The sequence below is a fragment of the Artemia franciscana genome, chromosome 7 (assembly GCF_032884065.1).
Source record: "Artemia franciscana chromosome 7, ASM3288406v1, whole genome shotgun sequence".
Lineage (NCBI taxonomy): Eukaryota > Metazoa > Arthropoda > Branchiopoda > Anostraca > Artemiidae > Artemia > Artemia franciscana.
In genome coordinates this window covers 47,303,431-47,329,741 of record NC_088869.1, presented here as the reverse complement: position 1 = coordinate 47,329,741, position 26,311 = coordinate 47,303,431, and the positions used below count along the sequence as shown (strand labels likewise).

At 35.0% G+C, this 26,311-nt stretch overlaps 1 protein-coding gene across 1 annotated transcript in view; it reads right to left on the bottom strand.

Moving 5' to 3' along the window:
• Window positions 1-7,168: 7,168 nt before the first annotated feature.
• LOC136029706 (uncharacterized) overlaps window positions 7,169-26,311 on the bottom strand; it is a gene marked incomplete in the record, with an annotated part of 113,871 nt that continues 94,728 nt past the window's right edge. The window contains 7 exon segments of the mRNA XM_065708209.1: window positions 7,169-8,295; window positions 9,784-9,953; window positions 14,770-14,936; window positions 17,167-17,540; window positions 19,957-20,224; window positions 23,275-23,526; window positions 24,688-25,057. Of these exon segments, the coding sequence (XP_065564281.1) occupies window positions 7,834-8,295; window positions 9,784-9,953; window positions 14,770-14,936; window positions 17,167-17,540; window positions 19,957-20,224; window positions 23,275-23,526; window positions 24,688-25,057 (2,063 nt within the window).

Here is a 26,311-nt window from a genome sequence, read left to right as displayed (position 1 = left end):
ATAAATACTGTTATAATTTTTAAAATACGTAATAATTTCTGTTCTTTTTAAGTTTTGACTTGTTCCTTACTTTCATTGAAAAAACGGTAGTTTTTTATTTAATTTCTGCTCGTTTTTAAATAATACCAGGAATACCGGCTCTCTCTCTCCATGAAAAATTCCGCTAATTGTGTTTTATACGCCACTCGCTCAAGTTTATTATGTTAAACTCGAGAACAGACCATTTTCTTCCTTAGTTTATTCGCTACTTTAAAAACAGATTTGGGCATATATATTTGCACATTAGGAAGGGGCGTAAAGTATAGCGGGTCTGAATGAAAGATGTGTTGGGTACACTTATTCTGCATATTATGAAGTAAGAACTGTTTTCTGACTTCAAACTGTCCAAATACTTTATCCCCCCCCCCCTTATGTAAAAATATATAGCCCAAATTATGAATTTACCATATATTCTGTCATTTACCTTTTTCTTGTCTCGCGCTAAGCTGAAAGAAACTAGCAAAGAAACCTGTTTGTTCTCGTGGTCTACACAGCGTAAGCCTGAGTGAGTGGCGCATAATACACAAGTACCAAAATTCCTTCCCCCTATGACAAAAAAAAACTCAAATAAAATTCTCAAACTTGGAAAGCCTTATTTTCCATGGGGGAGGGGATTTTCCTGGGGGATTTTCTGTGGGGTATTTTCAAAGGGGGGTATTTTCCGGATGGTATTTTCTGGGGGTAATATTCGGGGGGGGGGGTAAACACTGGCCACTGGTGAATCTGATGGTTTGATTTTTATTAAGACCAAGACTTTTGGGGGTGTTTCCTACATTTTAAAAAAAACTGGATAAATTTTCTCAGGTTTGTAACATTTGAGAGGCAACATCAAACTTAATGAGCTTTTTAAGTTTGGAATTAACATAAAAATTTAATTCTTTTTATGTATCTATGGGTATCATAATTTTGTATTTTAAAGTTTCGGTTGCTATTGAGCCCCATCGCTTACTATTAATTCGGTTACTATTGAGCCGCATAGATTGAGATGGAAGAAGAGCGTGCGTAGCTGTGTTGGCTTTGGGCGGGTTGATGCTGCTGTGAGTTGTTGTTAGTGGTGTAATAGCAGTAAAAACTATGTTTATTGAAATGCGTTTATTTGAGGGCAGGCGAAAAGATATCTTTCTTTACATTTAAGTCATAGTTACTGATTATTCCTGTTTTTTATGCAACATTATTGTTATATAGCATAAAAATTGTTACCTCTTCCGCTCCATTTTTACCACTCATTTTCTAAAGTTTATTTATAATTCTCTGTAAGTTGTTTCCTACATTTACAAAAATAAATTAGTAAATCAATCGAACAATTCTCTCCTTCCTTGTTATTTATCCTACTTTTATTGTTTACTCACCTTTTTTTTTTTTAAACTGGTTTAATTCCTTTATAAGTTTTAGTAGTTTTATTTTTTTAATCTTTTTGAAATTTCGACTTGCGCATAATTTTTTTTCTGACCAATCTTATCACTTTCTTTTATTTCTTTCTTTTGCTGTGTTTGTTTTTAAATTTTGACTTTTAAGTGCGAATCAACTCATCTGAGCTTGGGATAGGCTTTTTTATGAGTAGACCTTATATAGCCTATTGAACAATATGTATATTAGTAAGATGTGGTTAACAGCTTCATTAGAATCCAGATATTCTGAAAAGTGGGTTTATTGACATATGGACTTTTTTCGCTGGGGTTGAGAGCAATATATCTCCAATTGATTGAAAACTAAGGAAATAATAGCTTATTCTAAATGTCAGATTCTGTTTAGCCACAGAGCTATTCCTCATTTAATTGACATTCAACACCAGTTTCCTGTGGTCAATTATTGCATGGACATGTGGAGTCCAGTGGGACTTGGCAGACCACGTTAGACAAACCGAAAAAGTTAAATGGACCTTGAAGTTGCATCACGTCGCATGTGCCCATAGTGTGTGTCCTATTAGCACTTTACTATCAGGCATGTGGGGTTACGAGCTTCAGTTATTATTTCCGGAATCCTCAGGATTTTATTTTCTGGGTGGTAAATTATTTTCAGCGGTGCAAAGTGAAGACTCTTCCCTTCTTAGGCAAATAATTACTTTTTGGGTGATAGCCGCTTAATATTTAATAAAACTCATACACAGAGGCCAAAAGAAAAGGAAAAAGGGAAAGAGTTAGTACTAAAGTTTCTAACACCTGCTAGAATATCAGGATTTTCAAACTAAGTTTTGAATTCGTTCTTTACCTCTCGCGGAAAGAATTTTTTTACATTTCTTATGTACTTTATGCTAATATTACTGATGTTGGCTTTTCATTAAAAGTGGTATTCAACTTTTACTAATAGTAAAAAGGTGAATGTTACAGTACGGAGCGAGAATACTCGCTTTTCACTAGCCACACAGTTTTTTTTGCAATATCAGTCTCAAAATTATTAACAGCAATCTCGAAAATCTTTAGAGGCTAGCTTAGGTGAAATCAACTTTTTTTTAAATTATATGGTAAAAACTAACCTTTCTAGTATATTTGTTCTACTTATTCCGCTTCCAAAATTAATAAATATATACATATATTAATTAAAAAAACTCCAAAAAAAAATTTCAAATAAAAATAAACAGCTCCATTAAGCCATAAATGAGCAGAAATAAATTCAAATAATCTTCCAAGCGTAAAACTATCACAAAGCAGCATCAATAAATAAATGAAATACCAAACGAATAGAAATTACAATAAATAACCGAGTCACATTCATAACAAACAAAAATTAAAATGAGTAGGGCTGACAACCACCCTGCCTTCTTTGCGTTTCGATACCCTTTTACTAGGAAGTGCAATGGGGGGGGGCCTTCGGTGCTTTCGCACACCCTTTCTGCCTACCTTCCTCAGATTTCTCGAGATATCCAATTAGAGCGGGATCAACTCTGGCTGAGATTACAGAGTCATGTCACTGGCCCTCATTCCAAACCAAATAACCGGCCACACCAAGAATCGAACCCCACCTCTCGGCCAAAGGATTCCAAACCTAGTGCGCCAACCGCTCTGGTCCATAGAAATCGAAAGTTTAAAAGTATGTTTTGAAAAAGACGCTGTATTACCAGAAAAAAATTCCTTTTTGTTCTAATACAGGAAAAGCATCGAGTGTTTCAATTAATCTTAATGGTAAAAGTTAGCTGCGAATTTAAATTTGTGTAAATTTCAAATAAGAGCCTGAAACCCCTCAAACATAGCGTCGGATTGAAATGAAAAGTGCCTCATTAGAATCACAATGGTCGGAAACCTCCACAAGGAAGCTGCAGACCCTCATCTTGAACAACAAGGGAAAGTACTCTGTTGCATCGGAAGCAGTGGCGTCAATCGGGAGAGGGACCAGAAACACCATCGCTAGATTTTTTCCCCTTTCCCTGAATTTAAGAAATGCCTCTTTATGGCATTTTCACAGAAAAATCCTTTTTTTTGTTATTTGTTTGGACAAAAAAAAAATATAGAATCGATCCCCTCCCCTTAAATTTTGCCCCTCCTCTATTTTACGTGAAATGATGTAACTCATGGGAAGAACTGACGTGTTTACTTTTTTTTCGACACTAGTGGTGTACTGAAATATCATAGAGCTGTTTAAAGACTCAATTGAAAGCTAGTTTTTTTTATTAACACGGTATTTTATAAGTTTGTCATGATAAAGCCATCACAAGTGCCATATAGAACCAAAATTGCGCTATTGCAATCTGCGGTGCCATTTCTGGAATGTAAAGGCTGTGAAACATGAAAGAGGTGCCATTATAATCTCTATGGGCAAGACCCTAAGCCTTAGGTTTACGATCTCCTTTCTAGTACACTCCCCCTCCCAGCCCCCTTAGTAAGTATCACAAATCGTTTTCTGAATAGCAGGAATAGCAGGCTACTGAGACATCGTAGAGAGATTCTAATGAGCTCAATTCAAAGCTCTTGAATATACTAATTTTTCGTTTGATATTATCAACAACACCAACGTTCTGTTGCCATTTCTTCACCCTGAAAGGTCAGAAGGGATTAAAAGGGTACCATTATAATCCCATTGCTAGAAAATCCTTAGCTGGGGGTTTCCCTTTCTCCCTCTTGTATGCTCCCCTCACAGCCTCCTTAGAAATTGAAAAAAACACATTCTGGACAAACTGATAACCAAGATAGCTGTTATTGATGTTTATTTTAAAGTAGAGCTTGATTACGAAAACCCTTTTTCTGGATATTTTGAAAAATGGCTTGAAACACTCATGGGTCTCTTCTTTTATTCTTTCTATTTTCCTAGCAAAAGCGGGACCCCAAAACATCGTATATAGCTGTTAAAGATTTTTCGCGACTAAAACTAGGAAAGCTTATGGCCTTTTAGTTACTATGTACTTTAAGTTTAGTCGCCGTATCCCAGAATCTGTTTGCAATGCTTTTGCATTCCCGCATTTTATTGCTCTGTGTTTTTTGTTTTTTCTTTTGTTTTTTTTTTGCAGCTTTTCACTAGAACTGATATTAGAAAGTGTTTTTACAAATATGCAAAATGCCTGCTTTGGCTGCCCCTTTGGACTAGTGATACCACTGTATCGACCAGATGTGCAGTCAGCCCCTTTGGTGCTGTCCGAAAAAGAACTGAGTTGTTACGAAAGCGGCTAATGTTTGTTCGATTTTCCAATACGTTTTTCTATAAGGTTTTCGTTGCTTAAGTGGTTTTATGTTCGCTGTGTTTTTTTCTCACTCCGTCAGTTGTGTGCTGTTGTGGATTATGATGGGCAGTAAAATTTTACTTACTTGCTTACAGAGTCACCAATTCAACAACATTGTAAACATGTTCAATATGTAGTTTTGAAAATATAGAGAGACGTAGGGCAGTTACCACAATTCCCGTCCTCCCTAGAATTGTTGACACATTTGATACTACAAAATATATCTATAATAGTAGCTATTTTAAGTATTATTGTACCTTTACTTAGATGATTTTCCTCGTAATTTTTGTAATCTTTACTGTAATTCTAAGCGTGTCTATTCAATTGAAAGTTTACAATGCCATCTATTTTTCTTCTGGAAAACACAGCAAGTCGAACCAAAACCTGAGGTTAGTTTTGAACTAATTATTCACTATTTTCTACATTTCCTCGTTCATTGACACCCAGTTAAGGGGATCCATTAAATAAAAGATTGCTTAAGTCGAAGCATGGAAATAAAGTCATTTGGGAAAAGTTAGCTACTTCCAATTTTCGGACACAAGTGGAACTTATATTAAGGCATGGGTGTGGGGGGATCACCAGGAATTAAGCCCGGATTGTAAAATTCGTAGCAAAGGACAAATTTTAGATGTTACATTAGACGTGGTACATTAACTATTAAGTTAATGTACCACGAGAAAGATAAAACTTAAGAAACGATCCTTCCCATTGCTCTTCATCCCTCTCTAAATATGGGGTAGCTATCGAAATGAACGAGCTGATTTTGACCAAGTTTTGGGGATTTGGGAGCATGGTGGGTCGTCACCTATGGGGGGAGGAGGACACCCCCCAATTTTTTTAGTCACTCGGTAAAAAAAAAGAAGTCAATAAAATCGCAGCAAAAAATACCATGAGAATACTGACATTTGATCTATAGACAATTTCGAACTTGGTCGGTAGACAGAGCAGTTTTACCTACTCCTGCCGTGATTTTACAGATGGTGCCACATTTTTCATTTGGTTCAACAAACAGCATTAAAACAGTGACAAGATATCTACCAAAATCTGAATCTCGGTTGATAAATGCAGCGGTTTTACCGACTTGTGCAGTGATTTTACGTATTGTATTCAAAACGGACTTTATGTTAGTTATTGACAAAAAACAATCGGTAAAAACCAGCCAATCGGTAAAATCTCTTGCTCCCGCTCCTCAAACTAGTAAAGATAGTAACGATCCTGTTTAGGAGCACTTCACAGTATATGGCACTAGAAACATCAAAAGTGCTGGTTACTTCGCTAATTTTCCACCTAGTTAAATCGCTAGGTTGTGTAATTCTATTGAAGCTAAATTTGTAGGAACTGACACAAAGCTGTTTTGAACCTCTCTTCTATAGACGTTTCCTCTCTCAGGAATCAGTGAGGTTATTTGCCTCAATGTTTGTCTTGTCACTTTGACAAATAGTGACAGAAAAAGACAAATTTAGTTGATGGGCTTATTGAAGTCATTCACGAATGATCAAAAAATTCCTCTAAATTAGAGGCTGGGCCAACCAGTACTGTTGCTTGCTTTTCTAAGAATACTCATGATCCTGTGAAGCAGTACCAGGTTTTGAGAATATCAGCAACATTTTCCCCTGTGTAAAAGACACGGCCTAACTGCAGTACTGTAGAATCTTGGTAGAAAAATAATGTGTTTTCAGAACACCATATCTCAAAGAATACAGTGCTACACAAAGATTCTCTTAAATTTAAAAAATGAAAAAATGGTTAATCTGGCAAAATTTCATTCGGGAGATTCACTAGCTACACTGCATTGACTGTGGCCACTGTCCTTGCCATCTTCATTTCCCAAAGTGTATAAAACTCCAAATTTAGATCCTTGTAAATACAGAATTATCAATTTCTCTCTGTCCATATCTTTCTTCATCTGTGTACTTAACTAGCTTTATTTTGCTTTGTTTGGAAGATCTATACACTTTTAACTGAGGCTGCTATGAAGCACGGTAAAATAACTTTAGTAGTTGTTGATAACAAAACATAAGTGGTTGTCAATCTTGCGATTAAGCTATTAGGGTTACAACCATACAAAATTATTTATTTACTTTTTGAAATTGAAACGGTCATTTTTTAGTGTCTTTAAAGACATTCTGAACTTTTCATTTTTCTTTAATTAAAAAAGGTATAGTATCTAGAAATAAGGGAGCCCAGAGGAAATAGTAGGGGTATTAGGTCCCCTCCTCCATGTGCAGAATTGAATCGCATATAAAATGATAAAATGCGTACTTTCCAGGATATGACTTTTCTGGCTAAGGAATTTTTGTTCGAACATTTCCCCAGATCTTATAGTTGGAATCCCTGTTATAACGATCCTTCAATGTTGAATAGAATACACTTTCTGTTGACAGTATTTCACTCAGGATGTGTGAACGGTTGATAATGAAAAAAAGGGTGTTAATAGCCTTGCCATGCGATATTTTCTCAGGCTGGAGTACTCAGAACAAATACATAAATATAAATTTATTAAGAAACGCATAAATAAGTTAGTAGTAACAATTTAACTTTGAGAAGTGACGAAAGATTCGCAAAAGAAACATTAAAATTTTGAAACGAAAATGATGAAACGACCAATGAAACGACCAATTGCGTAAAAAGAGAGAAAATTCCAAGCGAAAACGGTGAAGCAATGGCCGGTTCTTAATTTAAAACTTACAGCTGTAAAAAATCAAAAATAGGCAAATAAAAAACAAACACAATATTGCTATTAAATTCTATGTGGTTGGATGACATTTTAAAACCCAATATTTTATGGTTTATACATTTAACTACACTAAATTTAATATTGCATAATATATGAATATAATTGCTCATACTTTATGTTCCATAATTTTACTAAAAAGATTCGTCTCATAATTGGTGTCATTTTCGCAACTTAATATTCCCAGCAGAAGAAAAAAAAAATCAAAAACAGATTCTTCTTTCAAGGTTTTGAGGCCTCAGCTTACCAAAAACGTCATTTTCATTTCATGAAAATGGTGTTTTCTCTTTGAATTCAGCTTCTTAAAATCATAGTTTTATAACCAAGGGTCAAAAAGTCGACCAAACAATCAAATCAAACACATTAAAAGTAAATTCCACTGGCTTTTATCAAATAGGTTTCATGGCCACAGTTAAAGCTTCATTGACTCAGTATTTCCACTCTTCATAAATCTTGGCAGAACTGGAGAAAGCGGTTTAGACCTTTGAAACTCCTTATCATCCAAACCAACTCGGGGAAATCCTCTTGGTATAATGTCCTCTGTTTTCCCTCTGCAATGAACTCCATAAGCAAGTGGAGCTCCTCCTCCTTTAGGATATTCTCCAGTTGTTTTCTTACGATACAAGAGCAAGCTGATGATCAAGGCTAAGATCAAGAAGCTTGATACGATGCACATGGTTAAGATTATAGCAAAATAAGGAATATCTTTGTTCAGAGGCTCGGCTATAATTTCGCGGTTTTCTAGAGTTTCAAAATTAAGCTTCCTTTGTTGGCGTAAGACTGGTGAGCCTGATACATGCACAAATTTCGAAGATGTGTAGTCAGCAGGCATAATTTCATCGCCCATTAGTACTTGAAATTCTCCATTTCTGACCTGGAAACAAACAAAATTTACCGTTAAAAGTAAATTGATTTTTATCATGTCTAATTTAGTCCTTTTCTTTTTCTTTTTTTTTTGACCCTAAAATATTGAAGTGTTCCAAATATTGTTCACTTGATATTAGCCTATAAAAGGTCAAGCTTTTATTTTATTTTATAAGTGATGCACCATAGAGAGCTTAGAAAAAAATTATTTGTGTTTTTCAGTTTTTACTAGCATTTACAAGAATGTGATCCTTATGACACCAAAATCATATCAATAGCCATAAAACAAATTGTTTAATTACCTTAATACATTGAAACGTAACATTAGCGAGTAAAAAACGATAATTCCGGATATTATTCCTTCTCTGAAAAATTCCCAACCTTACTTTCTTAAAACTAAAAATAATGAACATTATCTTAGTTGTTTTTCTGAATTAACTTAGCAATAAATAACTATTACAATTTTTTTTCTTTTGTTTCATTACAAATTTTAATATTCTACCCATTAAAATTATATATAAAAATTTAATCGAACCTGTTGCGTTAAAGGAGAACGTAACCAAAATTTCAGGAAGGAATTTCGAAGATCTTTCAAAAGGGGAGTAAGACATCTATCGCTCATAAATTTATCTTAGAGGTTAACTGTAACGGATTTGTGAAGATATGTTGTTAATTTAGTTGTATCATTAGAAAAAAACTATTATTGTTTGTGTCTGTCTCTTTACATTAAATTTTGCAGCACAGTGGATTGATTCTGTCCTTGGCAATAAAAATCCGTTATGCATTGCCATCTATCGCTGTATTGCCATTTGTGGCCATTTGTGGCGATAGGGCAATACAGAGCCCGGGGATACATTAAATGTTGGCAATACAATACATTTGTATTGCCATTTGTGGCGATAGGGCAATACAGAGCCCGGGGATACATTAAATGTTGCAGCACAGTGGATTGATTCTGTCCTTGGCAATACAAATCCGTTTTGTATTGCCATCTATCACTGTATTGCCATTTGTGGCGATTGGGCAATACAGAGACCGGGGTTTGATCCCGCCACGGTAAGGTTGGACGACATGCTTGTTAGTTGCCCCTGCATAAAAGACACAACAGCCGAAACGTCAATTTTACCCCCTATGCGCCAGCAGTGGCTCTGGAGGATCCTTATTCTTTAGATTAAATAAATATAAAAGTGCATCGATCCCCATGAGTGGGAGCAGGGATGAAAATTTGATACAAAACAAATGCATCACAAGAAAGAAAAAATTCAAAAATTAAGCGGCTACTGATAAACACACTCAAATCAGTAACAAGGAAACAAGGTCTCTTAATAACTAGGTGGTTTTGACAATTGACGAGAAATATCATTATTTAGTGTCAAAAGTTACATGAAAATATAAATCATGTATAGCTATGGCCTAGAATTAGAAAGGAGTAGACCCCAGACTCTCTTTACCCCCCAAAAATTTAGCCTGAATGTTATCCTAATGAAAATTGTCTTACCATTTCTTCAATGTAGTCGGCAGCATCTATTTTATTGTCTCCCGTAAGAGTAAAGTTGATTCGAACTTCGTCGTGGTTCATTTCTGGTTCATAAAGTTCGATTTCAACATTTAATTTGTTGAGAATAAAGTCAATTTCCTTTCGAATTTGATTAGTTTCGGGATGGTGATCTAGAAAACAAGAAAATTTTAACGGCTGAACTTTAATGAATTCACAGTTTTGTTCCTAGACATTGAAGCTTTGTAATTATATCAACTGAAAAAGAACGGATGTGTTTATTTAAGAACCAATGATTTGAGATTCAAATTTTTTAAAATAAAAACAGCTTTCATAATTGTGGCTTTGGCGACGACCAAATTACGCTATTTTTTACAACATTGGGTCAACAAATTACGAACTATTAAATGTAATAACAAAAAAAAAGGAGCAAAAAGAATGCATTAAAAAAGGTTGCTACGGCATCTCAACAGTTCGATTTTATTCCTGCTTCGGGTAGACAGACGCTTTGTATATGGATGTGGCAGAAACAAACAATGCTTCTAACTAGCGAGTAGTGAGTGTCCAAACTTGAGGATAGTTTCGTATATACGCTCATGGAAAGAGAGATTTTTAGAAACTCTTGAGCAGAATCATAAGACGTATAATTTGCCCGAATATGATTTTTTCAGCATGTTTCTGTGCAGTTTGAATGTCACAGCTGAGGTATCCTGCACTGTGCACTTGATGGCCCCAGATCTGACATAAGTACTCGAGTAATGGCCACACAAGACACCAATATGCAACTCTGAGTGCCCCGACACCAATATGCCACTGTGAGTGCCCCACATGACACCAATATGCCACTCTGAGTGCCCCACATGACACCAATATGCCACTCTGAGTGCCCCACATGACACCAATATGCCACTCTGAGTGCCCCGCATGACACCAATATGCCACTCTGAGTGCCCCACATGACACCAATATGCCACTCTGAGTGCCCCACATGACATCAATATGCCACTCTGAGTGCCCCACATGACATCAATTTGTCACTCTGAGTGCCCCACATGACATCAGTATGCCGGTCTGAGTTGAATTGCAGAAAACCCCAGGCGTCGCAAAGTAGCCAATGATCTTAAGGCATAAATTCCTTTCTTTCCTAAGTTTGTGACATGGGGCTGATGGAGCTGTCTGAGATAAAAGTGACACCAAGCATAGCTTTGGTCGAGATAACTAGGTACCCTGGTGAGATCGAGGAGAGATACAGGAGAGATCAAGTTTCAGAGGCTTGAACCTCATCACTTTTGTTTTATTCTCGTCTATTTGCAGCTCAAATATGTTACACTGGTTGACAAAAGTTAATTTATGGCCAAAAGACAGTCAGAGGACTCAATGATTTAGCTGTAGAGCAGGGGAGGGGTTTTGAGGGCTCAATTTTTCGTTCGGAAATTTCTAAGCTATAGTGAAGAGTGAATTAATCCGAAATCTGAAGAGTGACAAATAATTATTAAGAGATTAAACTATTTCGGTCGATGGTGAGGAGTATTAAAAATGAAGCAAGAATAAGATACTCATATTTCACAGACAAAAACGAGAAAGACGTAATCAGAATAAAAAAAAACAGTTTTTCTTGATCTGAAATATTTTCTTTAATTTTAAGATATTTTGCGGAAGAAAATAAGTAGTTTCAATAAATTTCTAACACTCAAGGTTTGAAAATGGATGATTCTCTAACTCCGTCGAAAATTTCACCGGGAAAAAATTAACAGCATTGGAGTTAAGAAATAAAATTAGACTACAAAATTGCTGGCCCAAGATTAAATTCCATCCTAGTCCACATACATTAATATAATGATGTTTTTAAATACTGTAAGTTGCTTTTTGTCACTTTTTTTCTGTCCAATTTAATTAGAAACGTGAAAAAAGCAATACTAGAGCAGATGATAAAAAAATCCAAGAAAGAAACAAAAGGGTGTTATTGAGCTCAGGTGACAAAATAGCCTTTCTCAAAATTTTTTCGAGAAATATCCGTCTTGTTTAAGGATTGCTTGACATTAATGGTATAATTTCACCCCGATTTATTCCATTCACAGGTTACATAGGCGTCATCTAAGGCCTTTTTCATGTACGATTTGGATCGCTTGATTGTTATGACACCATCAATTCCTTAAGTCCAGATTCCCGTTTGTAATCTAGTTTAGAGCAACTTGTAACTAAAGGATAATGAGATTCTGGCAAAATAAAACTTTCAGGGACGGGTCTACAGGCTAAATTATGTCCCAGGAAGGTATTTTAAAGTTTACCCAGCATTGCAAAACATTGCAAATCTGAAGTTAAACTTTAGTGAATGATTTTCCATGCATTGGCTAGCAAAAACGAATAATAATCATTGACTTAAATCTTCAGAATTTCTGGTTTCTTTTCTTTCAGGTTAAATAACCAGGTTATTCAGCCTATTTTCTATACTTTGGGATTCTTTCTCTGAATCAAAGTCTCAACGTAATTTAGATAGCATACCAATTGACGGTCAAAATATTTTTTTTTTAACAATTCAATCAGGGAATGTAGAGAATGTCGTCCATTCAAAAGCCAATTTGAAATGTCTTAATAAAGCTTCAAGACAGTATTTGCACAAACTTTCTTGAAAAAAATCGCGAATGACATCTACAATTACAACTACTATTTAATTGAAAAGTATTCAAATAAAACGGAAACTAACAATAATGGACGGCTGTCACGGCATCAATAGAGTTAATAAAACTGTCCACAAAGTTAATAAACCGTTTTCCTTCCATGAATTTGTTAACTTCATTATAGTCCGAAAAATGTTTAGCTTTATTTAAGTTTTTCAAGAAAATAAACAAAGTTTAGCCAATAGCAGAAGACTTTTGAGAAATTTCAAATAGACTAATAGAAACTACATTGTTTGAATATTTTACTTAATAAAAAAGTAAGGGTTAGACTAACAAAACCATTTGATATAAGACCAACTTATCAAGAGGTTTTGAGCATTAAAATGCTCAAGAAGGTAGTTTTTTTCCAGATCTACGTCTGATTAATTCAAGTTATTTTGTAAAAAAAAATTGCCGTAAAATCATAAAGTTAAATTTCTGTGTAAGCGGGAATAACTTTAGGGTATAATTATTTTTGGGAAACTTTAGTGAAGCTGTGTGAGTCCCAGAGTAGAAAAAGTTATGTTTCGCTTTAAGAAAAAGAGCTAACACCATCTAACATTGCAAAGCAAAATCATTAAATGAATTATAACAATGTAATAAATATATTGTTTTTATCTATTTTTCCTGGTGTTTTTTTCATTGCACTTTACGGAATATCAAGTTAATCATTTTTTCAAAAGGGTAATTGTGCTAATTAACGCAAAAAAGCACATGAGCCCAAAAGGACAAAAGCACAAAGATATAGGTGTTAAAACATCTGTAAAAATATTTTTTTTTTTATGCTCCGCGGACTAACTATACCTAAAATACCAACTATCTTTCAAAGACATTCAAGTTTCGATCCCGTGAATCTTGGCATTTAGTTGAAACATAGTCTAAAATCAAATCTATTTTGAACTCTTCCGATTAACAATGTACGGTCAATTGCTCACTAGTATGTTTTTTAATTTTTATCGAACCTGTACAAAAAAGGTCATGTTTAAAAGCTTAAAAATCTATATAAAAAAAAAAAACAGACAAGGCAGGCTGTTTCCAGTTGGGTTTTGTCAAAACTGAGATATTACTACAAATATCGATCTTGGTTATTGCAATACCCATTTCACTAAAAAGAAAATGGGTCAATTGGAGATGTCACAAAAGATGAATATTTCATAAGATAGATGGCTTAGCGGATATCAATTTATAGAGTTTTGCAAGTCAATAAGGACAGAAGCTTCGCTCAAAATTAAAAAATTTTATTGAAGCCATCTCAATATCCATTCAGACATCATATTAGCTAAATATCTGTTTATTAGCGATACTTATCGTATCAGAATTTTGTTCGGGGAGAGGTTTTTTTGGAAGGGCATTACTTTTTTCGGGGGGGGGGCATTACTTTTTTCGGGGGGGGGGACTACAAAAACTTTACAAAACAAAATTTGTTTATATGCATTTTTGCTACTTTTCTACGAGTTGGACACAAAATTTTGGGCTGGAGTTCAAACCTGGTAACCCCGCTCCCTGGATACGGCCTTTGATCCAAATATCAAGTTGGATATAGGTATTAAAATGTTGATGAATTTCTACTGGAGAAGTTTATTAGATCAGTCTTTTTCTAAGTGCTGAAGTTAACACATAACTATTGAAAAATAATAGTAAAAGCATATTCAACTATATTCTCAATTGACATTTTTTATAAAAAATATTTTATGCTTATTCAAGAAGTATTTGACGACGATCTCATAAAAAAAACAACAAATAATAATGAGTATAATTCAATAAAGAATTTTAAAAACAGTAAATTATAGAAGAAACTAATTGTGCATATAGGCTATATATCTAAAAGCCGTCTTTAGCAATACAAGTGAATAAAAACAATAGACAACTAAAATTCCAATAAAAACGAGATAACTAAGACGAAAACCAAGAATAAAACAGTCCAAACCTCCAGAAAAAACCCTGCCAGGAGCAAGTTTTAAAGCGTGCCTTGCTTCTTTGTTAGCTAGCCCTGTTGATCTTTGATACAGGTTAACCGTATTTGGTTACTGGTTTCGGTTATATAATAAGTTAGAGCATTTTTAATGCAATTTGTGCATAAGTTATCAAGTGTGTAAGTCCTGGATTTAAAGAAACATCATTACCTAACTTAAGTTGAATTTCCATTACCACTTTTCATATTACCAGTCAAAATGGATAATATCTGGTAAAAGTTTTATTTAGATACCTTTCCAGGAAAGTATCAAATCAAGAATTTTAACTTTTTATTTTATCTTTACTTTTTCCAGCGAAACACCAAGACAAAACAAAAGATCAAATAATAAATTAAAATAAATATAAGAATAAAACTAACTGTCATGCATTGGTATGGAGAGGGAAACATTCACTGCTTTCACTGGAACATAGTGGCAAGTTCTATTTCCGCTCATGAACATAGTTGTGTCCTTCAACTGGTTACCACTTTCATCAACACACCAGCAAACCGATGGCGTTCCCATATAACACTGAGTCGGAGCAAACCTGCAGAAAATAGTGTCAGCGATGAAACAAGTTCGGAGTATGATAGAAATCAAATCTAGCAGACCATTACAGTGTACAACTGTTATTTACACCTTGCAAATTCAGAGATTGGTCAACTGTGTTTTAATATTGGTATAGGTAACAACTAACAGTTGCTTACAAATTCCGTAAGTTTCGTTCTTAATTGACCTTGAAGACAAAGCTGAAAACAGGAACTTCATCTCAAAATTTGATATCAAGACGTGGAAATATAGGCCGACGAGAATACTTGTATTTAGTAAAAGTTTTAGGAAATTTATTATCTTGGAGTATGAAAATTCCTTTAATAGAGTCAAATAGAAGGAAGGGTGATAGCTACTAAAGCCAGCATGCTGGATTTCGAACTCCGAAAATTATTGCTTCCTTTTGAAAATTGTCTTTTAAAATGAGAAGCTGTAAAATAAGCTATTATATATTATTCATATGCATTACAGTTACGCTAAGTTGCAATAGAAGACGACGAATTTTCTAAACAAAAATGACCAAACGACGTCAGTACACTGACTCTAAATGTTAGAACTGATTAAGACTATTATTCTCTGGTGTTCCTCGAAGATTTACTGAACAAATCTTTTAAATACACGTCTAAAAATAATACTAATTTAACATTTTTCTAGCGTATAAGCACAAATTTGAGGAGACTACGATTATTGTATTTGCAAAAGAGAACTGAAAGGCTAATAAAAAGAAAACAGCATTTATATTCCAGTTAATTATTCCCCCCTCCCAAAAAAAAGACTGTGATGTGCTAAATATGGATCAGCAATACAATATTGTTGAAAATTTAAAACTTCTAGTTTAGCCTAGCAATTAAAAGCAACATGATAGTCATTAAATATTAACCAAATTAAACATTTTGTAGATAATTGAACTTAATATTACGTAATCTTTTTCCATATCACTGACTAGAAAAAACTTGAAAGATATTTTAAAATTTTGTCAACATTTTGTCAAAATAACTAACAGATAAGAAATCAAATCCTTTAAAAGGCAAATATTATCTCATTGTGTATTTTAAAAGTATATTATGTATTTGTGCAAGTCACTTATTAATTTTTTTTATTGTTACATAAATATTGGTAATTGTTATCATTTCTCCTTAAATTTATAAATAAAAGATCTAGTTCTACGAACACAGAGTGCTTTTCAAAGCTTGTGTTTAAATTATAAAGAAAAATGTCACTTAATAGGATTTTCAAAGATCAACGTTTCCTGCTATCTGTGATAAATAAATGTTTGATGAAGTTAACAAAGTTCAATGTTAAAAGTAAACAAAAGATAAAACATGACTGTAAAGATGCCACAGAAATATCGAGTCTATATCAGCTTAAATTCGTATGTCTTAGCAGCTACAGATTTCCTACTAAATTAAAATTTAGTTTGTTCATAAGGAGCTAATTTATATGGCTGGGCTCATAAGGAGCTCAGACTATACTTTTAAAACTGTAATAGACTGTTCGCTTTGTTCCTAATCAAGAGTGTCATCAGGGGAGAGCTAGAGTATTCCCTCCGCTTAAGATAAAAAAATTCACAGAAAAAAAGTGAAAGGTTTTTTTACAGCAGTATAAATACGATTTTTTTTGCTTCGTTGTTATTCCAAGAATATATTTAGGTTCTTTTTTAAATGGAACTTGTTATAGAGCAATAATATAGAGGCTCTGTGAACTGAGGTTCAAACATGTCTTTCGTAAGGCATTGAAGGAGTAGCGAGCCTTCGTGTAAAAATACCGAAGAAACTTACATAATTTTGTTCTGCAATGTTGGTTTCACTATGCTCTGATCTCCAATAAGTTATTTGTTTCAAGCTCTCCTGTCTCTTCCCTCCTCCCAACAAAAAAATTTGAATTGGAATCACTGTTTTATATACGAAAAATCTTTCGTTTCAATGATAATCAATCCTGTTTTTCAACTAAAGTGATTATAGATTGTTACAGTTGTAAATGGCTAATCACTTCTTTGACTAGAATTTTAAATAAGAAACATTGGACTATTAGACAAAAATAGAATATTGAATTAGCAATTTATCAAATTAAAAATACATATATTTCCTAAATGATGACTCTAGGAAACCACTCAGAACTAATCCAGGTTGTTCCAGCTGGGTAAGAAAAAAGAAAAATTAAAAATCCTGCTCAATGGTTAAATAATTATAAATTGTTTATAATATGGTTAACTAATTCTAAATAATCACCTTCCTTGTTTATCACAGTCAACCACAAAAGAGCTCTTTTCTTCCACCATCTTTTGCCTCATTTTCTTGCACCTCGTCATGACTGCTGTGACATCTAAATTCATAGCTTTTGGCTTCTTTTGTTTTGTCAGCTTTCCGATTTTCTTCTGATCAGATCGAACTACAAACTCTTTAGCAGGATTGTACATTCGAATGACCTCAGTTTCAATTTTCTTACTTTTGTCTCGCATCATTTTTTCTTCAGCAGTTTCGGTTACTACTTCTGCTGGAATAATTTTCATTAATGGCATGTTGCCACTCCGCATTATTTCATTCGGAATTGGGACATCGGACTGATAATTTTCACCACTTTCACTGTGGAATGGACAATTGACCTAGGAATAAAGCTTTTTGTGAATGATTAAACATTTTGTTGGCCTCTTGTAGCCTCACAATAAATAAAGCCCAAAACATCCACAGAAAGATTTGATTACAAAATATGTTATGGGAATTGAGCACTGACTAAAAGATTCTTTCTACAACAAGTTTACATGTTGCTTATAATCATGTTGGACAAGGACACGCCTGAAGGACAATAGAAATATTAATAGAAATACATCTTCGAGAATTTTATGTAGGTGAATCAGCAGTAAAGAACCAAAAGGACCACATACAGCACCCTAGTAGAATTACCCTAGTACTCTAGTAAAATTCAAATATCCCTACATTATCAGTGCATGTTTATTTAACGCTTTTTCGAGCATAAAATATTTCCTACTTATTTTTCTAGGTTCTCGGTTGTGTCTAATCTCGGATTTGACGAATTTTTGATGACCTGTCTCTTATTAGTTAGTTTGAAGTACCCTAGTAGAATTACCCTAGTACAATAGTAGAATTCAAATCTCCCTACATTTTCAGTGCAAGTTCATTTAACGTTTTTTCGAGCATATAATATTTCCTACTTATTTTTCTGGGTTCTCGGTTGTGTCTAATCTCGGATATGACGAATTTTCGATGACCTGCCTCTTATTAGTCAGTTTGAAGTTGGTCTAGCAGGGAGTATTAATACGGAGCGATCTTGTCTTGAAAGAATTGGGTTTTCGCTGACTGTTGCTAAATGTGAATATTTTTCGTTTGCTGATAAGTTAAGCATAGATCATCTAAACTGCCAACTTATTATTATTTCTCGTGTTCCTAACTTTAGATGGCTTAGGGTGTCCGATTTAGTTCACTCTAAGCCATCTCACTGTGGGTCATAAATTGATAGTTTTGTGAAAAAATTATTGATTATTAAAGAACCTGAACTTGAACTGGTTTCAACTTTGCCAAGGTAATGCGTAACTTTGCGGTGGTACATCGTGAAAGTGGTCTTAACCTAATTCATATTTACTTATTTCCAGTATTACGAATAATTAATCAAGAAAAATGGGTTTTAATTTCAACAAAGCAGTGAAAAAAAAACATACAACACTAAAAAAAAAAAAATCCGAATATTTCGGCCCCATGTCCGGGACTCCCAGCTTCAGTGCTAAAAAAAGGTTTTGAAATGCCAAGGGTCTTCGCATGATTTATACAGCAAGGGGTTTGCGTGGTTGATACAGGGGTGGTTCTGTAAATGGTTCAATAAAGCCTAAATTTGTGCAATGTAATTTTGACGGTACTAGATAGAATTGGACAAAGACTGAACCTCCGTCCTTCTATCATAGCCTCTGATGTTCCAACACAAAAAATATACGCAAAAGTCTTGAACTTTTGCGAATATTTCACATAAAAAAGGCTTGGCAAAGGGTTCACTGAACATAGAGTTAAGAGCACTTTAATAGGCTCCTGAGTTAAGACTGTAAATAGATTTTCGTAAATAGATTACTCCTCAGAAGAGGACTAAAACATGTTCATTTTTTTATCTGTTTTAACACAAGAAAATAAAACTATTGAACTCCCTTTTAAAATATGAGCAAGAAAAAAAAAACAGCCAAAGTGGAGTATTAAAGGATTTATTCTGAGAATATACAGTAAGAAACAAAAAAAAGGTGCGTTTAAATTTAACTAAAAGAAGGGGGAATTCAAAGTAATGGCCATGATCTTTATACTTTTATAATGTTTATACTTTTATATTTTTACGCTTTTAGACTTAGTGTTATACATTTGGTATTTTACATTCTTTCCCTTATTTACTTTGCCGTTTCTTTATTTTCGAAATGACATTGATGCTAATGGTTTAAGGAATCCACTGATTTTCCGAGGAATGGCAAAAAAAAAAAAAAACTATGAAAAAGAGCCATGTGTAAGCTGCTACTAAAATCTACTTACGTAATGATATTTATCCTTAAGGGCTATTTGTTTTAAAGAGAAGAAGAAATATGAAAAAATAGGATTGCGATAAAAAGATCCAGGGAAACAAATGTGCTTCGCAATATCTTATCGAGGAAGCGACAATTGCAAGGGGTGTGTGCCCTTCAAAGTTTTTAAAATTTGTTAATATAATGTCACGGTTACTATCATAAGCCTAATAAAATAGTAAATATTTCCAAAAAAAAGAACAAAACAGTAAAACGTTATATCCGTAACAAAAACGGAGCAAAGCAAGAGCTAGTTCGCTCCATAAAGTTAAAATCGGGAAAACAGCCACATACTAATCTTAGCCGAGTAATAATGTTAAGAGTTGGCGTGATGTTTGAAGTAGGATTAAACAGTTCCATCGTTCAGTCTAAATGGTTTTCCGGGGGATAAAAGGCTTTAATTTTTATCTTGCTAAGTGGACGGGTGTGATTATCATCTAGAAGCCTAGAAAAGCAGTGGTATTAAACTCACTCTTTTGCCTTTTCTATTTTTGAAAATTGGAGCACAAGTGCAGGGATCTACAGTGCAAACGACGTCTTCATCTGGACACCCTTCTTTCTCGCAGACTTCACTTCGACTGCATATGGGTATTTCTCCATTTACATTAGGCAGTTTAGGACACATGACTAAATCTGGACATGTCATTTCACATTCCTCTTTGGTTAAGAAGTTATTTGCATTTCCACCACAGCCGGTATATATGAATTCCTCGCATTTTTGGCTTCCTGAATTATAAAACCTAAAACGAAAGAATAATTTTATTCCATTGAATAATTCTATGTTATTTTATTCCATTTATTTCCTTTAGTGCCATGTTAATCGATTCTATTTGGTCTCCCTTACGTTCTTAAATTAAGCGAGAAAACCTTACTATACTACTTTCCCCAGTCTCCATCCACAATCTTCATCTTTAACAGTTTTTGTGTGTGTAATCAAACATTTTGTGGTAACGAACTGTAAGCTCATAAGAGCTAAGAGCTCATAGGGCACTTGTGACGAGGCCAGAAGAGCTAAAAGCCAAGAGCTCATATGGTATGAGCTCTAACAAAATTCTAAGAATCAACAGATTGATTTAAAAGGAAAATCAGAGGCTTAATGCCGGTCGGGATTTAAAATAAGAGCTCTGAGTCACGATGTCCTTTTAAATATCAAAATTCATTAAGATCTGATCACCCACTCGTAAGTTATAAATACCTCATTTTTTTCTAAGGTTTCCTCTCCCTTTAGCCCCCCAGATGGTCGAATCTGGGAAAACAACTTTATCAAGTCAATTCGTGCAGCTCCCTGACACACCTACCAATTTTCATCGTCCTAGCACGTCCAGAAGCACCAAACTCGCCAAAGCACTGAACCCCTCCCCCCAACTCCCCCAATGAGAGAGAATCCAGTGCGGTTACGTCAATCACGTATCTACGACATTTGCTTATTCTATCCTCCAAGCTTCATCCCGATTCCTCCACTATAAGCGTTTCCCAATATTTCCGATTTCCCCCTCCAACTCCACCCAACGTCAACAGATCTGGTCGGGATTTGAAATAAGAGCTCTGAGACATGAATTCCTTCTAAGCATCAAATTTCATTAAGATCCGGTCACCCGTTCTTAAGTTAAAAATACCCCAATTTTTCTAATTTTTCCAAAATAACACCCCCCAGCTCCTCCAAAGAGAACGGATCCGTTCCAATTATGTAAATCACGTATCTAAGACTTCTGCTCATTTTCCCCACCAAGTTTCATCTCGATCCCTCCACTCTAAGCGTTTTCACTGATTTTAGGTTCCCCCCAAACTCCCCCCAATGTCACCAGATCCGGTCAGGATTTGAAATAAGAGCTTTGAGACACAATATCCTTCTAAATATCAAATTTCGTTCAGATCCGATCACCCATTCGTAAGTTAAAAATACCTCATTTTTCCTAATTTTTCACAATTAACCCTTCCCCCCCAACTATCCAAAGAGAGCGCATCCGTTCTAGTTTATTTCAATCATGTATCTAAGACCTGTGCTTATTTTCCCCACCAATTTTCATTCCGATCCCTCCACTCTAAGCGTTTTCCCAGATTTTAGGTTTCCCCCTCCGAACTCTCCCCCAATGTCACCAGATCCGGTCGGGATTAAGTAAGAGCTCTGAGACACGATATCCTTCGAAACATCAAACTTCATTAAGATCTGATCAACCGTTCGTAAGCTAAAAATACTTCATTTTTTCTATTTTTTCCGAATTAACCGGGCCCCCACTCCACCCCAGATGGTCAAATCGGGAAAACAAAAAACTATTTCTAATTTAATCTGGTCCGGTCCCTGATACGCTTGCCAAATTTCATCGTCCTAGCTTACCTGGAAGTGCCTAAAGTAGCAAAACCGGGGCCAACAGACAGACAGACCGGTAAAATTTGCGATTGCTATATGTCACTTGGTTAATACCAAGTGCCATAAAACAGAATTTGATATCAGTTGATACAGCAAAAGAATCGGTGTATTATACTAATTCCAAATATATAAGTTTCATCAAATTTAGTGTTACCCATCAAAAGCTACGAGCCTGAGAAAATTTGCCTGATTTTTGAAAAAGGGGGAAAACGCCCAATAAAAGTCCAGGAATCTTGATGAAAATCACACCATCATATCCAGCGTATCAGAGAATCCTACTGCAGAATTTTTAAGCTCCTATATACAAAAATGTGGGATGTTGCATTTTTTGCCAGAAGAAAGATCATGCGTGTTTATTTGTATTTTGTTGTTTTTTTTCAGGGGTGATCGTAACGAAATTGTGATCCTAGAAGACTGGGAGAGGGTGCTTTCGAACGGAAATAAAAGTTCTAGTGTGCTATTTAAATGACCAAAGAGATTAGAGGGCGACTAGCCCCCCTCGTACGTCCCTTTTTTCCCAAAGTTGTCTTATCCAAATTTTGGGATAGTGATTTTGTTCAGCATAGTTGAAACATCCTATAACTATGTCCTTAGGGGTAACATACCCCCCACAGCCCGTGCGGGGAGGCCTGTAAATTATGAAATTTGCCTATTGTTTACGTATAGTATTTGCTATTGGTAAGTATACAGACATTTTTGGGAGGTGGAATTTTGTGCTTGGGGTGGGTTTCCATAGGGAAAGTTTTCCATGGAGAGAAAAATTTTCGGGGGGTGAACTTTCCAGAGGAGAATTCTACACTGGGGGATTTGATAGAATTCTTATACTAAATTCTTTTCATTTGTCTCACTTTCTCTTTGCCAATTCAATTTTGCATCTGGAGATGTCCCAGGGAAATTATTTGAAGGCTATTTTCAGCCTGTCTGGATTCCCGAGAAAGAATAGGAAACTTTTATAAAAGTGTTAAGAACTTAGCGTGAAAAGCAATGTATTGAAAAGGGGGTGGGCAACCTCTTCATATAGGGAATAATTTCTGTTCGTTTTGAGTTTAAACTTTGATCCTTACTTTCAGTTGAAAGACTAATTTTTTTTTTTTTTTTATTTAATCACCCTCAAGGCTGGATGATCCGAGATTGCCTGCATAATCTAAGAAGCGTTCTTACAGTCGGAAGTGGCCAGCTCTTGCTGGCCATATTTTGTTTTACTGCGTTTAACTTTGGACTTGTATCTCGACCTTATTTGATTGACTCGTAATTTATACGTTTTATTTGACAAGAACTTGCGTTTGAATTTGTTTTTAACTGTTTTGTTTTTACATATTTTAAACTATTTCTAATATTTTATTGTAGTATTGTTTTTGTTGTAATTAATTTGTTTGTTGAATTTGTTCTATTGTAATTTTATTATAGTATATGAAAACTTACCATCTTTTAGCCTCTTTAGCGCACGAACCAGTATTCTTTGGTAAGCTACAACGATCGATAGTTTTGCAGGTATCTTGACATTTTTGAAGGCTATCAAAGTTGTTCTCGTTGCCACCACAGCCACCGTAAAAGAATTCTTCACACTGTCTGCTGTTGGGATCAAATCCCCAGCGCTGCAGACTGGATCTACACATGCCTTTCTCAATTTTTTGTGAACAAATGGGTTCGCAGCTAACTTCATCTCCATCAGAACTAGAAAAAAAATGTATGGGCATCAGGATCAAAATACATTTTATCAGCGGTGGTGGCTTTTAGACTTTAATGGTCGCTAAGCTGAGTCTTCTTATTCAAACTCAAGGAATTAATTTTAATCCACACGTTGACATTTTTCTTGGTGTTCAAATAAGCCTATCCGTTGCTCCTGATGTTATATTAGGTATATCTTTACTGAGTGAACTAAAATGTTTTCAACTATTAGCTATTGCAATGTATGTTATCAACATTGCTATTGTTAGTATCTCCTTTTCCCTTTTCTTTATTTGCTATTTGCCTATGTCTGTTATAAAAAGACAGCAGTTCGCTTTACACTTTATGAGCAAATAACCAAGCAGCCCTGATTTTTCAATAATCGGGAAGGAGCGTGCTAAAAGGAAGAAAGACAAGGAAAAGCTGCCAAGGCAACTATTTCAAAACAAACAGTGGAGAAGATTCCTACAGCCGTTGCAGTGCAGCAACTGTTTATATAGAGCACAATGTTAGGTGTATGACGATGTCATATCGATTCACAATCACAATCACTCTTTGATTGACAGGTGAGCATGAACATCGCAATGGATATTTTTGGTTCACTTTTTAAGATTCCAGCTAAAACAAGCTTTTTTTCTGTTGGCAGTCGTTCTGAAGCCCATAGTTTATGAAATTCAAACCCTCTTGTTTCGAATATGAGGTGTTAAATCAGGAATGCTTAAATAGGCTAATAGCTAAATCGTAAAAGACAAGAATTGTCAACTAATCAACGGCCAGCATTGACGCTTTAGAGGTCAACAAATTTTGTACTGCAACAGGAGTTTCGAGTAAGACAACCAAAAATACGTTTGTTTCCTTTTTCATTTAACTATTTTTTAACTTGTGAAACGTTCAGTACCGATTTTGACATGAGAAGGATTTGTCCCTCTATTGCTTTGTTATTATCTTTTCTTACTTTCATGGAAAGGGGTTTGGAGCCACAATGGCCGCAATAATAAAAAATCTATTTTGCTTCAGATTTGGTCAAAAGTCAATCGTCAAGGATAATAAACGGGTTTACTGATTTGTATGCATCTATAAGATGCAGCGGATGGTAAGCATATTAGCTCATGTTTTACATCAGTTGCCGGAAATGTTCTTATTGGTCATTACAAGAAGACTACTTACTTATAGAACGCTGTTCTGCATCCATTACAAGGATCAGCTATACAAACAGCATCTTTGTGACCAGGACAAGACGCATGCAAACATTCTGTGGTACAGATTTTTGGGGCTTGATCTGGAGATGGGCATATGGGGCCAAGCGAAAGTCTCTCAAGCACTGTGCCGTTTTCAGCACAGCGCACGAAGCCTCTTGTTAACGACCCTTGGATTGGAACACCATCTGCTGTCATACACCAAGATAGTTCACCTTGTCTTTGCTCCCTGCTGAATTGACCAGATTCCAGACATCGAGGAGGAACCAAAAAAAATTTTGACGGCAGTGAATCAGCATCTAAAATTGAAAGAATATGATCTTTCCAGAATTCGATCCATCAGCAGTGGTTACACGATACTAAAATTAAAATAATAAAAAAGAATTGCTACATCTAGGAGCAAAGTCAATTTTCCTTGATGAAAAATTTTAACCATAAAATTTTACCCAATGTCCTTGAAGTAAATATTTGTCGGAGCTGCAAAATCTTATCTGTAGAAACTCAACCATCCTATTAGCATTTGGGAGTGGGTTCTGTCACGACCTTCGTCAAAGTTGAGACCCCTAAACAATTTTAGTGGCTTCTTCTGATAGTTTCCCGACATTTTTAATGCATTTAACACAAAATATCAGGATTGCTTTGCCTTTTGAATTACCACAATCAGTCGCTCTACATCAGTGAGTGAGATGATTCTCCTGGCCTACTATCTCGGATACTTCGTTGAGATTTCGCACATACCTTACGAATGTAGTTTACAAATATTTTTTCTACCTATGAGAATTCAGGTCAAAGCATATAATAGACGCGTGCTTAATTCTCGTGGTTCCTACGTTTGTTCTATTTGCCGGCTCAAATTCGAAGATAAAGGACATTTTCTTCTCGAGTTCCAGGGCCTCAAGAAATTACAGATACTACAATATGCCTCACAATTCATAGGATATTGCAAAGTATAATACTAGTGACAATTCGCAAGATAATTGCACCGTTGCAATAGTTACAGCGGCCCCTAATTACAGAAATGAAAAGAAAATCTTTAGAAAATGGATTGTTAAAGGTATAATCTTTAGGAGATTCAATGGGGTCCTCCAAATTCTTACCCGTTACAGCATTAGTTGAAAACCTTAGATCGACAACATCAAGCGATTTGATGAAGAAACAGTAATATAGAATAATTAAACCGTAGTACAGCATAAGAAAACAGATATTACATTCGAGGACAGTTTAATCTACCTCTATTTGTAACCAAAGACCTTGCAAATAAGTTGACATATAATTTAAATAGCCGAGGAGGTCTCCAAAGGGATGTTTTTACAGTATAGGCTGAACCAAGCAGAATGGGTAACTTGCAATAGTGGAAACTGGCGCTAGTGTCACCAGCATTTATCGTTTGTTACCAATACTCTTTGGGCAGAGCATCTTTAACTTCAAAAACTTAAAAAAAAAACTTCTTTTAAATCGTTTAAAGGAAATATGTAGAAACGGCGAATTTCTTTTTCACAATTTTTACTTAAAAATTTCGACATTTTATTCTAAGTTAGGAATAAAAGTTTATAGCTAGAAATAACTTAAAGACTTAAATAACTTAATCACCGGTC